The 17,691-nt window shown below is 36.5% G+C and overlaps 1 protein-coding gene and 1 long non-coding RNA gene across 2 annotated transcripts in view; one reads left to right on the top strand and one right to left on the bottom strand.

Moving 5' to 3' along the window:
- The window catches only part of LOC132697023 (T-box transcription factor TBX20-like), a 65,010-nt gene that overhangs the window by 12,311 nt on the left and 35,008 nt on the right, over window positions 1–17,691 (bottom strand). Inside the window, exons 4-5 of the mRNA XM_060662271.1 lie at window positions 11,178–11,451; window positions 9,720–9,881 (exon numbers count right to left, since the gene is read on the bottom strand). Of these exons, the coding sequence (XP_060518254.1) occupies window positions 9,720–9,881; window positions 11,178–11,451 (436 nt within the window). The remainder of the gene's footprint in view (window positions 1–9,719; window positions 9,882–11,177; window positions 11,452–17,691) is intronic.
- Window positions 5,722–6,979, top strand: LOC132697309 (uncharacterized). Its single transcript, XR_009618136.1, has 3 exons — window positions 5,722–5,977; window positions 6,073–6,223; window positions 6,360–6,979. It is a non-coding gene; the product is annotated as an uncharacterized LOC132697309 (long non-coding RNA).

Raw genomic sequence — 17,691 nt, 5'->3', positions numbered from 1 at the left:
TACTCTTGTCAGGTTGTCTCCGCTCTGGGTATTTGTTAGAATACATACGCTCGGCTTCCACACAATTTCTTTGGCATCAGATGTAGCAAGACAGCATATCACATTTTTCTTCGTTTGTAAAATTACCTCCCTCCATTGTAGAACAAAATAAATTAGAAAAAGACAACAACAATAAAAATACAAAAACAATAACTAAAGGAATAAACTTATGATCGACTGATAACAAAGACAAATAACATTAATGTGTCATTGAAATTGACTGGATGTCATTTTGTCATGGCCTACTCCATTTAAATGCTGAAATGTATTAAAAATCCATTTTTCTGGATAAAAACATAAGTAACCATATTGTATCGTACATCGTTGAATTCGCAATGAAAAGCACAACCGAATACTGTGTGTACTTTTTTTCCGTCCCATAAGAAAAATCAAAGTTGATGGTGGTTCCATGGATTCGAAACGCTGTAATGAAAATTTGTTAACGTCAATTTGGAGAGATTAAAAAGTGCCAATGGAAAAGTGTTTTCCGTTTTTTCATATCTTTTCAAATAGCTTTAAAAAATAATAAAAACGAAATCGCAATATTTCGGTTTTTCTCGGATATTTCCGGAACGGCTTGGAATTTTCAAATTTGTAAAACGGGATCTTGTTCGGTATCAAAATGCGCAACTTTTGTCTAATTTAACCGACACTGTATCTCTTATACTTTCCGAGATCCCCATGCTGTGCATCCTTATCTTGGACACACTGTATATATATATATATATATATATATATATAAATATATACAACACACACACCTATTAGAACAAAACTTTAGTAAATTAAAATCAAAAATCCCTGACGAGAAAAAAAGCCACGTGGTGTACCAAATACCGTGCCAAAATTGTAACGGTGTCTACATCGGACAAACTAGTCAATACTTAAAAAGTCGCTTAAACGGCCATAAATATGACAAAAAAAATAACACTGCTCTTTCGAGCCATTCCAGGGAGAATCAGCACTCGTTTGAGTTTCAAAGTGTGAAAATTTTACGCTCAGAAAGGCACACAAAAAGACGGGAATTTTATGAAATGATTGAGATCCAAAAAAATCCGAACGCCATAAACTCTAAGACTGACACAAAAAATCTCAGCAAAATTTATCACAACTTAATTAAATAAACAGACACATTAACCCGTGAATCTCACACAAACAAAAAGAAAAAAAAAAGCTTTAGAAAAAAAAAAAAACTCCGTTGTCCTACTGTGAAGTGGCTCGTCGATTTACATATTCAATATGTCTGTTGTGAATGTTGTAAAACTGTAAATTACCAAACAACTATATAGTGAACCGTTGATTTTTGGCTTAAGGTATGTATGTAATCGTAATATAAAAAATTATGTATGTTTTATTGTTGTGCATCTATTTTTATACAATTTTTAATCACTTTGTTTGTTCTATTGACTTGCACTAGTAATTTTTAATCATTTCAATGCTGACTCCTATACAAATTTTTATCTATGTTTTAATTATGACCAGGAAAACAATGCTATAAATAATTTTATTTAAAAACACATTTTTGTAGGTTAAAATTAAATGTCTGAAGAAGGTCTTGAAGGCCGAAACGTCGCAAAAAATAAAATGTTTCACAAGTAACGGAAACTTATTTTAATTTCACTAAGAAAGGACCAAAAAAAACCCAAGAACCATTTCTTAAGATTATATAAAATCAAAAGGATCCAAGAACTCACAAACTAGAAATATATATATATATATATATATATATATATATATATATATATATATATATATATATATATATATATTCTCACGTATTGATTCACGGATGGAAAAATGTGATGACACTATACTCCGGGATATCATCCGTTCGCTCGTTGAACTCCGACTGGAATCCTGCAGACGTTTCGCCAAAATCTCACTTGGCATCTTCAATGCTCGCGCTCCGAAAACACTTCGAACACTCGGAGCGCGAGCATTGAAGATGCCAAGTGAGATTTTGGCGAAACGTCTGCAGGATTCCAGTCGGATGCAGGATTTGCAGGATTCCAGTCGGAGTTCAACGAGCGAACGGATGATATCCCGGAGTATAGTGTCATCATATATATATATATATATATATATATATATATATATATATATATATATATATATATATATATATATATATATATATATATATATATATATATATATATCAAATATATCAACTGGTAACTCCTAGTAAGGTGTATAAAGGTAGAGGTTACCTTTCTCATAAAAACCAAAAATGTTATTACTATAGGCTTTTACTTGGACAAGACACTGTGGATTGGACGTCAAATACAAGGAAATGTGGATGGAAAAAAAATATGGCGGAAATACTACATTTTGGGAATAATTATTAAAGTGCTCGTGCTTAAAATTTTTGTTTCATTTCAACCATTTGAACACTTTTTCATCATAAAAGAGCACAATCAACACAAATATTTTCTGCTACGCCAATGCAACAACAAAAGATTTGGTGGGGCCATTAGGAACGAGACTCACCGAAACGTCGGAAACGGGACCGAACGCCGTTCGGGATTTTCGACCATTTGTGGCGTTCCTATTAATTCCTCTAAGGGAGCGAACGAGACGCTGCGTTCTTAATTAGAAAGACACGAACGCACGCGCTGAGGTGCGGGGGGTCGGAGGGAATTGCTCTCCGCGGGATTTATTGTTTCGCCAAGTTAATAACTGTGTTTACGCGACACGCCGGGTCCTATAAATTACCGTATATATACATGAAAACGTTGCGAGGAATTCCCCCCGATCGCCTCGCACATATTTCATTAAATTTTTCGCGAGGGGCCACCCGATCGGTCACGTTCATCTAAATCTCGCCCCGTAAATCACGGTCAGTATACGCGAGTTGTTTCGAAAAGCCTCTTAATAATTATTAAGTACGCGTATTATATATAGGTAATATTTCCGCGATCTTATCGCCCAATACCGGTGGTGGCGGTGCCGTTATTATTGTCCGACGCAAAATTTTAATAGCAAAGCGGCCAATTTAATGGTCGGGGCGTCGCGACGCCGCAATTATGCGCCGAAGGCGTCATACGCGGCTTACAAGGTAGAAGGTAATAAGTTGCGGTAAAAAGAAGAAAGATTATCTATCTAAATCCAAAATGTTCCATACTTCACTTGCTAACGTGGACGTGGACAGGCAATATTCGACCATATTTTTCAAAATCTAATTTTAAATTAAGAATAAAACCATCGATCGATATAAATCGATACTAAAAAAATATCGATACATTACGCGACAATATCGCTTTCATCCGATATTATCGAAACGCCCCGTATCGAATCTAATATCGATATATTTCATCCGATATACCAAAAATCTACTTACTTATTCCTTTAAATGTGCAACACTGTCAAATTAAGTAACAATAAAAACATTATTTTATACATTATTGATAAACTAGCCTTTGCAATAACGAAACGCAGACATGAGATACTCTCCGCGACGCGGCAGCACTAGTAGTAGTAGCATGGATAATAGATAGACCATAGAATCTATCTATGGTCACTTGTTTGTCTAGTCATTCATTCAATCAATTGGTTCGTTCATTGGTTTCGTAGGAATTTTATTATCACTACTAAAGGACATAAAACCATATAAATCACTATTTCATGTGTGACTTTAAAAGCTAAGAAAAGCGGTACATAGATTTGTATCCCATTTTCAAGTAAATTCAAAATAGTAAAAAAAATATATTTTGGATTAGTATTGCCATTTTTGTTAAGTCTATGGCATGTAGATTACATCGCAGAGAACATACACTGGAAATACTATATTGATTATGATTTCACCACTGGTTTATCTGCGAAACAAAACTTTGTTATCGCAAGTCTAGACAAGTAGCGTGTTCTTTAGTATTAGTTTGTGTCTTGTGCAATGAACGTTAGAGTTCGTAAAATATGGCATTTCCGAGGTATTTGATTCAAAAGGAATTAGAGGCGGTTATAGATGAGATCGTGATGGATGAGGACAATAATAATGAAAGTCGTAAGTATTATTTGGATTTACGTATTCTTATGTATTTTAGCATTCCATTCCTCGTCACGCGGTCTATATTCCACCCGACATGGATGTGTTGACTGACTAAGAAGATATGAACGATAACAAGAGTTTGGGGAACCAACGGACATAGTTGGAACTTTCGAGTTACATACACCTAATGATACAGCTGTCCTTCAACAGTCCTGTTCCATCAGAGATCAAATAATCTATTTTTATGGCCGAATGACCCTGGCGATCGTGGCCAATAACAGTAAAAATGATAATTCAATTCTATGACAAACTTCTAACCAGTGTCATCTAATTATAACTCTGTAGGTTATGAAGTTATCGCAGAAACATCGCGATGGATGGCAGAATAAAAGTGAAAAACAGTCTTCGTTAAAAGTGATTCGAAATTCTTTGGAAAATTTTACAGCTTTGTCGTGCACTTCGAAAACAGTTTAAAATGATGTAAGTACAATTGCGTCATGGAAATCTTTGTGGAAATTAACCTCGACGTGATAAACTCGCGTACGCGTGGGGTTGGAGCGTAACCGAAATCTCCGTGATATTCCGGGGATACTTCAGGCACAGAAGACACAGCAACATGCCGGCGGTTCCGCCCCTGATATGAGTGGCGAATTGATAAAACCGAAACTGATTGTTTACGAAGTAAATCAAAATAAAAGCGTTCTACGTGGCGTCTGATGTTAGGCAACCCGTCAATCTGGTCTCAATCCTTTCGGTTGCATACGCAATGTTACACAGTTCTAGGTCTTTTGGTACATTTGTTTTTCGGCATGTCATGTGCAGTTAACAATTAGTGTTGTATTGCGTTGCTGTTTTGAAGTGAGTGTTTATTTGACAAGACGGCTACGTACACACTTAGCTTGGAACACTGAGATGTTAGCCATTGCCTATAACTGACACTTTTAAAAAACCATTAATCCTTTCTTTACTAATGAGTAAAATATGCTGGGTTAATAGCAGCAATTGCTGTCAAAATCAGTCAGCGTTTTGGGTAAATGAGCGAAAACACTATTTACATGCCCAAGTGTACAGGAGAAATTTCTACTACTTTCATATTTTCCCCAATCATATTCTATCCACGATGCGCTACATTCAGATGTAGCATTTAGACCTTCCACATCTTCGCTTTTTTAATTAGAAGAGCCTTTATACTCTTCTTTCTTCTTCTTTATACTACTTTATGGATAGTTTGAATAGTTCATTCATTCATTCATTCAACATCACAACGCTGGAGACGGTAATTCCCCTGCTCATAAATGGATTTTCATCAAGTAAAAGTCACCTCAGTTCAATCATTACGTTTGCTCTCCAGAAGATTCGGAGCTAGCACATCGCCCAGCCTGGGGGACCAAGTGGTTTTTCTTTGAGGTTTCCTTCCTCCAGAATGTTGTCGGCCATGTTAATGTTTTTAGAACTAAACGTGGCAATCCTGTACGTTACCCCCGCCGCACAAATCAATCGACACCGCACCCGCGAAATACACGAGTGGATTTTCCTGCGCGGAGTCTTAATTACGACCACACAGACGACACGGTTCATAATAATTTCCGTTCGTCATCGGCGAGCATATATTTCTGCTATAATTAGGATCACCCCCCCTTTGGACAAACCATTACTCGGACGAAAAATACTTCGCGTCTCGGCCGTGTCGGCTTCGTTCTGTCAACGGCTCGTTCGCGAGTCGCGTCGCATTCCATATTCCCGAAAATTAAAAATGACTCGGGCGATAATGGGTGGTCGACACTGATGGCCCCGAAATTGAACAACGATACGTTTCGCGGCTAGTGAATCGGCAACGCATTTATACCGGGACCCGTCAGCGCGTTCAGTAGCTTGGCGAGTAGCCAGAAACCGCGGACGTCACTCCTGATAATTGTCGTCGTTTCCATTCGGTCGAGTTTTATCAGTAAGAAAGTAAGACTAGTCAACAGACTATTCCTGAGTAGAAATGCCTCAAATGTTCAAATAGCCTAGTCATTTTAATTCATTGTTTGTATTTCTTTGCTTAGATGAAGCAAGCATGGTCCTTCATTTCATCTTCAATGCCTACTTTTTCAGCTACGAGTAGGATCCCAACTAACAGGATAGAAATAATTGAAGATCGTGAGAAATATATGGATATAGTGGGTTAAAATATTGACAAATCCTCCCTTAGAAATGGTAGGTAGAAATACTTAAACTTCACAATCACAATATGATCAAGAACCAGAGTATAACTCTGATCACTGAAAGTCATGTTGACTATTCCCAAAAAAAGATTGTCACTCATTACACTCTCACTTTTAAACATTATAAGAATAACAGAACGATAAAGAAGTCGAAGTTGACGTCATTACTCCCTCTGGCTAACGAACGGACTATACAACGTGGAAAAACGTCGGGTTTCAAGCGGAACGAGTCGCGTCAAAGCCGGCGCAAATAAAATAATGGCCGTTTTAAATGGGACGAGACGTAGCGACGTGGTTTTCACACGGGACGCACGTGTGGTCCGTGGCACAGACTCTCTCACTCGGGAGGGCGACGAGTGACGAATTGCCATAGTCGGAACGCACCTCGGATGCCACCGCGGGCAAAACATGACACATTTCACAACATCAATGTTTTCGGAAGCCACTAACGAGCTTCGAAGTCGACGTTATTCGGGGGCGCCCCTCGCCCCACCCCACGTTCGAGGATAATTTACGACCGCTCGCGAATACGACGAATATTTCCTCTCGCTCTCTGTAGGTTCGAAACTTACCTAAACTTATTATTTTCGACTAGCTGACCCGGCGCACTCCGTACTGTCTCAATCGATAAATAAAAGACCTAGAATTTTGTATAAAATAATCATTAAGCATTAAAGTGCCATCCTCACAAAATATCAAAAAAAGGGCACATTACTACCTACCACAAAGGATCGCCGCAGTAAAGAAAGTTCTGCCGCACTCATAGATTTCGTAATACTTATTGACGCGTTCTGAAGAGCAACAAGATGGATTGACATATTAGTTGGTTGTCAAATCAAATGTCAAATATCATGGTTGAAGTATAGCAATTAAGTTCATATTGTTTATACATTTTATTTAGAGAAAAAGGGCTGCTTTGTTGGTTTTCCCGGCAATTATTACAATTTTCGTCGCCTTTTAGACCACGAACATTTCAAGACCAAGATGAAATAAATCCGCTCTGTCCTTTTAGCGAGTCCGAAGTAATGGCGGATTCATTAAGCACCATTGTAATGTTTCAAAAGCTTCGAGATCTTCATTCGTATAACTAAAAGTTCCATATTTCTTTAAAAGAGCAATTTCGAAGTTTTTGACATATTTTCGATATTAGTTTGGCAATGAACTAAACATTCTTTCTGCATCTTTTGGTACAAGTTTGTGGGTCTGCGAAAATGCGTTCTCCTTTATTACATTACCCAGAAAATAATATGATAATAATAGTAATGATAGTAATAATAATAATAATAATAATAATAATAATAATAATAATAATAATAATAATAATAATAATAATAATAATAATAAACGAGTTTTATTTAAGACCTCAATTTACATTAAAGCGTACTTGAAAAAATTTTCTTTAAAGGACAATTTAAGCAACAAGAAGCTTCAAGTCACGACTATAAATTTGACCGTCAAGCCTTTTATGGAAAATAATTAATAATTATAATAAGAGTACGGCTACAAAACATTGCTAAAGAGCAACATTATTTTTTAAGTAAATGTTCAAACAACCTTCCATTTACAGTGTAATTGAGATCACTTCTAACATTGTTAACATGTGACTTGGGTCGCCAAAGGATTCCACAACTTGGGCCAATAATATCCTCTTTAAACGTATTTCCCAAACACTTCCTAACCATATGGTACCAGATCTCCTGACCTTCGCCAACAAGTTCTTCTAGTGTGATTTTGCAAGTCCAAAATAGCTCAATTATGTGATGTCCGTAGATTACCAGTTTTGAACATTGTGTTCGCTGTTGGGTATGAATGTACATCTATCAGTGAAACAATTTTTTAAATCTCTCTCATTATTTGCTTTTTCCATCATTTCAAACCAAAATGCTCTTCTTTCATCATCGCCTTCCCAGAGCTCTTGTTGCCTTTCGTATTTATAGAAAAAATATTGGCGATTTCCTAAGTCGTTTGATGTTTATTTACAGCTTGTCCAAGAATCCTCGTAGTAATCATTTTGTTTTCTTCCACATGCAGTAAAATGTTTAAATCTCTATTGTCTCTTTCTTCTGCTCTATTATCTAGATTATCAGCTGAATAATACGTGTTTAATTCTTAAAATAGAAGGTATAGGTTTAGCAGAAAAATTAACCTTTCAGACACTGTTTTCAGCATAATACCACGAATTTTCGTGTTATCATTGTCAAAATGTATTTTACTGGCGTTTGATTTATTACCCAAACTATAAAAATTTTCTAATTTTGCTATCATATTTAATACGTAAAGATCGACTTATTCCCTTCGCAAAGTTATATTACAACTACTTCATAAAATTGTCTGCAACTTTTTTATTTTTAGAGATATCAAGGCAAAACAAAAAAAAAACAAATTGTAGGGTTAGCGTCAAGTTTTTTTCCAAGTTTTGTGTAAAACAAAACGCTATCAATTTTCTGGCACCGTCAGGGCCGATATATTTATATTTATTTGGTGCTGCAAGAGTTGCGAATAATGATCTCCAGTTAACTGTCGATCTATCAATACCGGACTCAAAATATGCCCATTTATGAGGAAACTGGATGCGCTTCATAGAATCCTAATACGTTTGCCGTCCTCATTAAAAGCATTATGATTCCACCGTACCTTTTTAGCATTTAACACGTTACCGTTTCCTGCAAATGTGTTTGCCAGCATTGGAAATATGTGTTTTGAAGGAGCTCGGTTGCACTTTTATTAATCAGAAATTATTAAATTCAGAATTTATTGTCAAAAATGAGTGGATTAACATATAAAGTGTAATTCTAATAAGATATTCTATTAAACACATATAATATACAGGGTGTTCCATTGAAAAAAATACACTTTGTTTTCTCGTTTACCTTGATATCTCTAAAAACAAAAAATTAATCCATTTAAAATTATATCAAGACAAATTGAACGCAGGGTACAGGGGAGCCTATATTTGGCCACTTAAAATTTACATGGGATTTCCTATACCATCCTGTATACAATGGTAACTATCTTATTTGCAACCTTGTCTCACAAACAACTTTCACATTTATTTATTTCTTTTTTTTTTTTTGATAATTTGATACCTGCCTTGTATATCCTAATTCCACCTCGTCACAACGAACAAGCCGGAGAGTGGAGAGTATATCGCGAAACGAGACGTCCCGAAACGAGTGTAAAAGAAAAACGCGCGAAGCTGCCGCTGCCGCTGCTGGTTTCAAATAAATTACCGATGTATCCATGTGTTGCATTTTAATCACGTCGCGGTCCTCAACGCTGGGAAAATTTATGCGTTTAGCAGAAAAACAAAATATCCGCGACTACCACCGTACGAGTGCCGCTCAATTAAAGGCCGCCCACCATGAGACGCGGTTGAAGAAAATATACGGGGTGTTATCGAAATCACGTCTCGTAATTTAACGGGTTAATCTGGATCCGGCAGTGATGCCGGATCGACGTTTCGTTTAAAGACATGGAAAAGCGCTCACCAATTGATTTTGGTACGCGGTCACAGCGGTAAATATGGTTTCCGGGAAGATGAACGTCTTGTACTCTTCGTTTTCCAAGTCGGTCACGTGGCTGTTGAGCCCATCGGGTCGCTTAACCAGATGTATCCTCGGCTGGTACTTGTGCATCGAATTTAACACCAACTGTCAAACAAAACGAAATGAAAAAAGCATAAAAACGTTTCATGTCGATTATTTTTAATTCATTTTATTTATTTTCTTAAGTAATTCGACAGAACAAAGTTCCAGTAACAAATTACAGTAGTTAATAATAATAATATACTTTATTTGAAAGTTGAAATGGACAAGCGTTGGTTAAAACACGAATTAAAAAGGGCACTGCAGGTACTCTTGTACAGACGCCTTCTCGATAAGCAATCGTTCCACCTCAGCCTTAAACTGACCGCAGCCCGACATCCGTCTCATCCCAGGTGGTAATTTATTAAAAAGTTTTATAAGAAGGACGATTGAGCTATTTGCTACCGAACTTAATTTACGTTTTGGAATATCTAGGTTATAATTCTGTCTGAAACTACATATACATATATACTCATTATAATTAGATTTAACCATCGTTACCCAATTCAATATGTAAAGACTGGGAAACGTCAAAATTTGCGTTTCAGTAAATATATTTCTGCAGGAATAATGTTTCTTTTTTTTCTTAATCCTTTTTTGGAACAAAAATATTTCATGCGATCGGGAGCAATTAATTGCCCCATGCGAATAATAATATAGCAATAAAAGACTATAATCGAACCTTCTTCTAAGTTGCCAAATGAAAAAACAATATATTAACAGAATTTAATTAATCATCTCTCCTCGCAGCTGCGATATCACGTAAAATTATGCGTATTGTATTTGGTTCCATTTTTAGAAAAGACACATAAGAAGTTATACGGGATTGATTCCGTTTTGACAACCAGTAGCGGCCTGCCGTCCACATACAAGAGTTGAAGTTAAGAAAGTCAGCGGACACAAACAAGGCAAGAAAGGTCACTCTCCACCGCGACATTTCAAAGCACTTCATGGCACTCGCACAACACTCGGAATAATAAGACTTGGTTTGCCCTTTCCTGTCCTGCTTTGACCTTAGTTTAGTTATTCAGTTCCGTCTTTTTTAACGATTCAACTGATTTAAGCATATTTTAAGTACAATTGCAGTGCAGGATGCCCGAAAATGATGAGCAAATATTTAAGGGCTATGTCAAACAGTTCATGTACATGCACTAAACTTAATAACTTTACATTTAGCACACTTTTGACCCTTGACCTGAAGAAGAAGTCATTGCAAATTCTGAAAGCCCACAATTAATGACATTTACATTTTTTTAACACCTTGTTCCCTTATTTTCCAGTTTCTCAAAAACTACTACAAACTAGTCTTTCGTGTTGAATGGGCCCTATAATTTTTTGCTCATAAAAAAAATGCTCGCTTACATGGCCGTGCTTGTCCATCTCGTTGTTGGTCAACTTGACCTTTTCGAAGGAAACCACTTGTTTTCTCAACTGTTCCCCCGTGTATGGAGAGTCCGGATGGGTGTATATGCGGCAGGGGGCGGGCGGGTCCGCTTTGCCTGCCACCAACCACGAGGATCGATGATACGCGTATCGATATCGTTTGTTATCGACCGGAACGATATCGATAAGCACCGCGTATTTTTGCTCAGGCCTTATGCCCGTGAATGACACCCTCACCGTAGGAAACATTCTCCTGGAAAGAGAAAATAAACGAATACATCACATTATGTTAATCTGTGGCGCCATCTATGTACCAATAGATAAGGTACAAAAACACGAAAAGGCCGGGGCAAAAGCGCGTAGTTTGTTAGATATTTGTTGGTTATAGCTGATAAAAATGTGAGAAAATTAAAATTAAAATTGTTTTGAATCTTAGAGTTTAATTAGCAGTTCGATGTGCTGGCAATGTGTTGCAGTTTGTGTTAGTTATTCGATACGCTTTTAGAATTTTTTAAACAACGACTACGACCAAATATCGAAAATTGTTGCATAATGTTGTATATTAATTAATGCATTATTATTATATAATGCACTGAAATGTGTAAATTGAACCTATGAACTTTTAACTAAAGTTGATAAATATATATTTGCACGCATTGATTCACGGATGGAAAAATGTGATGACACTAAATTCCGGGATATCATCCGTTCGCTTGTTGAACTCCGACTGGAATCCTGCAGACGTTTCGCCAAAATCTCACTTGGCATCTTCAATGCTCGCGCTCCGAAAACACTTCGAACATATATATATATATATATATATATATATATATATATATATATATATATATATATATATATATATATATATATATATATATATATATATATATATATATATATATATATATTCTCACGTATTGATTCACGGACGGAAAAATGTGATGACACTATACTCCGGGATATCATCCGTTCGCTCGTTGAACTCCGACTGGAATCCTGCATCCGACTGGAATCCTGCAAATCCTGCATCCGACTGGAATCCTGCAGACGTTTCGCCAAAATCTCACTTGGCATCTTCAATGCTCGCGCTCCGAAAACACTTCGAATAATGAACGGTGCTGTATCGTTGACTCACCCTGTATACGACCGGCTCGATCTAGTTTCGCGGGGAAAAATGGCGGCAATTAACGCTAAACGGAGCCGCCGCACACCTAAATCATAAAAACCGCCATCTGGACGTCAGAGAGGCGGCGGCGGCGGCGACGGCGGCGTAATCGATAGTACCCGGGGCCATCAGCCGCGCACCGATGAAGATAGCGGCACCGAAAAGCCTATAATTTGGCCGCTAATTTGTTCCGATATCGTACCGTCGAATCTCTCGATCCAGCGACCGCGAACGAGAACACAAATCACGACGACCCGACCGACGCGTCGGAGTCTGCGCAGTGCGTTTTTAAGCGAGATGCGTATCTGCGCGGCCGCATGGTTTCGCGACACCGCGCCTCCCTGTAGATAATTGTTTGATTTATTTCGGTTTCGCTATCGAGATGGAATCGCATTGCCTTTTTCGTGACCCGTACCGTTTGACACGAGACGCAGCTGACCCCGTTACTTTTTCCCGCAGCTAGTGGCAGCATTTTTCCTGTTTTCCTGTACATTGTGATTTATCACTTACGAAAATCGATGATCGATCGTATTTTTCAAAAGTATCTACGGCGACGGTACCGAAATGATCAGCGTCGAAAACAAAAAAAATTTGTTGGACGTTTTCCGTTCTCGCCTTCTGGTTTTTCCGGAATAACTTTGTTCGGGCTACGACATTGAGAATTATACTTCAACCAGAAATATAGTGCTTTTACAACCGTGGTCAACTACTCTTCATTACTCCAGAACAAAAATTAGTACAAAGTGTTGCGTGTTGCTCTTCTCTCACTTTCCTCTTACTATCCCATTTGCAACAATTTTGCTTACGAAACTTTAGTCATGTCAATTGTTTTTATTGCTGCTCCTACTGCCCCTACTGAATTTCTGATAAAATTGTCAACATTCAAAAGAATTTGTTTAGCATCCGAAGACAAATGGATCCGTTTTTTTATTTTCTGAGGTAGTTCGTATTCTAAATTGTCATTAGGTTCGACTACCATCTCCACTTCGTCTTCAAATTCTGCGTTGTTTTCCATGTCTTCTTCTAACAGGGGAAGTTTCAAAAAACAGGAACCTTCAAAAAATGTTTATGTGTAAGATTCTAATAAACATTTATCTTTATTATTATGACGTACCTTTATCTACCGGGACTACACATATATGAAAGCCGCGTTATAAATTTTTTTTTAACAATTATGAATCCACAACCTCCGAAATTATATTCTTTAGTTAAATTACATATACAAGATATGCCCATTAGACCAGTCGTGTCTTATGCCAATCAAATTGAGCCAACGTAGGACAAAACTCTCCAATCATGAGATTACAAAATATATTTAATATTTTAGTATCAATATTTTTGTTGTCCATATTGCGGAAACCACATCTGTCGAATCTCAATGTTATCGACTTCTTGGAGAAGTTGAGGTTCTGCAAAAAATATCGTTCATTAGCTTGAAAGTGTTCCTTCTTATAGTGCCCTGCGTAGGCGTTCATCGTGTCTCATCAAATTTCTCTATTTACAGAGGTCCCTTATTCCAGTTCACTCGATTTTTACCTTGAAGAAAAACGCGTTGAAAGTGATAACGTTCTACAAAAATTAAACGGGTATTTTGAGCATTCGTCGAAGCGTCCATATTTCAAACTCTTCGATTTTGTTCATTGTAGTTCATTCCGCACCCGAGATTTAAGCTTACAAGTAACTTTTGAAGCTCAATTCTGGATTATATTTCTTGGTCTACGTTCCATTTTTCGTTGACCATACATCCCAGGAATTAATTAACATGAAATGAGTTTATATTTGAATTAGGGTGTTGTACCTTAGAAAATACTTTTTCATCCCACATTTAGACCCCTTTAATAGGAAATCCTTTTATTAATGGAACAAATTTGGACACCATAGATGTCGACCTACAGAGGTTCGCTCGCGGAACCACCGGTCGGACCACACACGCATCCTCCCGACTGTTAATAATTTGCTCTCGGAGCTCTGTTATACACTCATTATCGGAGAACGTCTGTCGACTCGAGATTGGCGAAATTGGGGCGGGGTCTTAATATTTCACACCGTATGTTTGGGATTAACGGGCCCCCTTCGGAAACCTTATACGGGGTCGCGTTAGACCATCATCAATTTCTCAAAATATTTAACGTTCATTTCGCAGAGTGAAGAAAACATCTCCAACTAGAGAAATGCCGGATATAAGTTCTATTCCATCAACAGAGGAATCTTGCTTATTTTGCTTCTCTGGGGTTTTATTATTTTTTCAAATTGGTGAACCAGTAAAAGCCTTAGTTATTCCAACTTCATATTTTTTAACTAATTAATGTGACAATCTTCCTGAATAGAATAGTGTAAGGTGGCTATGACGACGGCCTTTAAGCAAAACAAGTGCTGAATATGTATTTGCCGTGTAAACCTACATGATCTTAAAGGCTTTAAAAAATAAACTATTTTTTCGCTATGTACCTCACAATATAAATATTAGGGAGAATACCTTACATAGAACTATGCTTTACGAGCATAGACTTTTCTTCGCCTTATCATCCTTACCTGTTAATTAACCTCATAGTTATTTTTATAATTCTTTTACTTTACTTTCGGAAATCGAATTTTTCGTATTGGTATTCGCAAAAAACGGAAATTTGAATTTCTCTTTTAATAAAAATTGGCCATATCTAGAAGGCTGTGGATTCAGTAGTCAATTTGTCTTACAGAACAGATCATTCGGACAGCCGAATTATATTGTCAAAAAGATGTGTGTATTATGTATCTAAATGTCTCATTAACGAATATGATTATTATTATTATTATTATTGGCATCATTATAAAGTTATACATTTCCATAGGTATCTATTACTTTGGAACTATCAGTTTTTTTTAACAAAACTAAACAATATTTTTTTATCATTTAATCTCAACTTAACAGAAGCGAAATAAAATACATTGTCTTCTCTTCTTTTCAGCGGGGAAACAACTTTTAATCAATCCCGGCGAGAACATTCAAATTCGTCGGGTATAAAAATTTGCTTACCCGTTGCGAGACGAGCCGGTAGACGCGACAGCCGACATTAATTCGACCGAGAACGAGCGTTTCATTTTTCGGATGGTCGTTGAAATGATATTAGGAACCGTCACGGCGTCAAGCCGTTAAATAAGTCAAGGATCGGGGGTCCTGGGGGACGGGGACCGAGAAGAGATCGAAGAGACAACAATTATTACCGGGTTCTGCCAAAAACTGCGAAATTTTATTTTTTCAAAAAAATATTTATTTATTTATTTGCTTATCTATTTGTCTATTTATTTATTTACTTCTTTATTTATTTAAGAGCAATCAGCTGACTTTACAACGCAATAACGGATTACAAAAGCATAAATTGCATAAACCAAAAACCATCAGAGCATAAGCAAATACAGACTCATCGAAGTGAAATTTACAGGTATGGTCTGTTCATAGATATAAGGAAGTGACCAATTGCTTTTGAATGGGTTTATCCAAGGGTGGCCGATATTTATTCGGGTTTGCTTAGAAGTGGAAGCGAATTTCAAAAAAGAGAAATCAGTGGCGTACCGTCGATGTCTGCCTTACTTCAAAAAATTTCCAACCCAAACAGATTGCGTAAGTCCTTTATAAAATTGCTGATGCGATGCAAATACGGGCATTTGGGCAAGAGACAAGTGGAGTGATTTGTAATTATTATTAGTGGTTACTTTGGTAACCGCGTGGGAGGTAATAGTTTCCGAGAGCGGTGTATAAAATTATGAGGTATGGTCTGTTCATAGATATAAGAAAGTGACCGATTGCTTTTGAATGGGATTATCCGAGGGCGATCGGAATTTAAATTCGGGTAAAATTGTGGTCTGTATTAGAAAATAATTTTACATCTACCTATGTTTAATAGTCTTTGGTTTGGTATACTACTGAGTTTAAGTTTATTAGTAATCATTCTTATTTCGTGTGTAATACAGCGTGTGCTGAATCGTGTTCGAATTATGCAACATATGTGCGAGTCAAGTGTATCTAGCGTCATTGTAATGGACAATGCAGGTTATAACAGTAGACAGTTGATTAAAACCCCTCCTCATGTGACACAAAAGCAACAATCCAAAACTACATGTATAATGACATTTATTTTCACGAAGATTATACCAAAAAGCAATTAATTGAGGTTCTACAAAGTTTGAACCTGCAAAAGGAATACCTTTGTGATAATTATGCAAAAAATCTAGGACATACAGTTTTAAGGCCACCTTACCACCATATTTAATCCCATCGAACATGTTTAGCACCAACTGAAATCTGCCATTCGTCTTAAAAATGTTTTTCCCCGTGTTAACTCCAATGTCCTCAAACTTATAGAAACCGAAGTTTTTAACATCCCTCCACAAAGTTGGACAAATTCTGTTAAACATATAGAAAAAGCAGAATAATCTTATATCCATATTGCAAGTAATATAGAACAAATAATAATTAGAACAGGCGGTGATGGCGATAGTGATATATTATGTGAATAATTTTAAGTAATTTAAGTAGTTAATAAAAATAATTTGTAATTTTATTTTAGACTTAAACATAAATACACACATAGATAAATAAATATTGTTTAGTATCTTTCCTAACAAAACCCCAAATAATTAAATTTTAAGCAAAGTACGGACCTGTTCGGCCATATTTCATTCTTACAGCTTGCCCCGGTCTTTCCTTAATTCGTATCAGTTAGTCATTTTCTTATATCTATGAACAGACTTTAACACTAAATACAATGCAATGGTTTTAAATGCATTTTTTTTGCAAATTAAACAATTAAAAATGTTAAAAATAGTGCAGAATAAACACCAATATTGGTACGGGGTGTATTTAAATAAAAAACGCCACTTCTGGTCGCAAAATATGGGTTGCAGTTGAAACTTATGCTGCTTAGGAGATAAGAAAAATCAATAAAGTTTAATAATCGTAGGTCAAATATGTATATTCCATGTTTTTTATGATATGAAAAATGCAAAAATTTCTTATGATTTTGCCTATTTCTTCAGTATACTGTTGGCAAAGAGGGACCAGACCAAAGAAGCAAACTCAAGTATACTTCTTAATAGTGAGTCGAACAAGATTTCAAAAGTTTTTATTTTCATATAATAAAAGAGTTATGTACATGTGGTTAGAAGCTAATTTTCTTTTTTTGTGGTTAATATTATATTAAATTGTGGTTTAAAACATTTTTTTACATCCATTAGCGCATTGTTGGCTCTGTGCATATCCTCTTGGAGTAAAAAACAGTCTTCTAGATCCTTACTGAAAGTAACTCCCACTCGGAATTCTTGAGAGCATTTGGTAGGTCATTAATTAAA

This window comes from Cylas formicarius, unplaced genomic scaffold (assembly GCF_029955315.1).
Source record: "Cylas formicarius isolate icCylForm1 unplaced genomic scaffold, icCylForm1.1 PGA_scaffold_1__22_contigs__length_36826433, whole genome shotgun sequence".
Classification (NCBI taxonomy): Eukaryota; Metazoa; Arthropoda; class Insecta; order Coleoptera; family Brentidae; genus Cylas; species Cylas formicarius.
The sequence above is the reverse complement of the archived record's forward strand: the minus strand, read 5'-3'. Positions and strand labels throughout refer to the sequence as shown.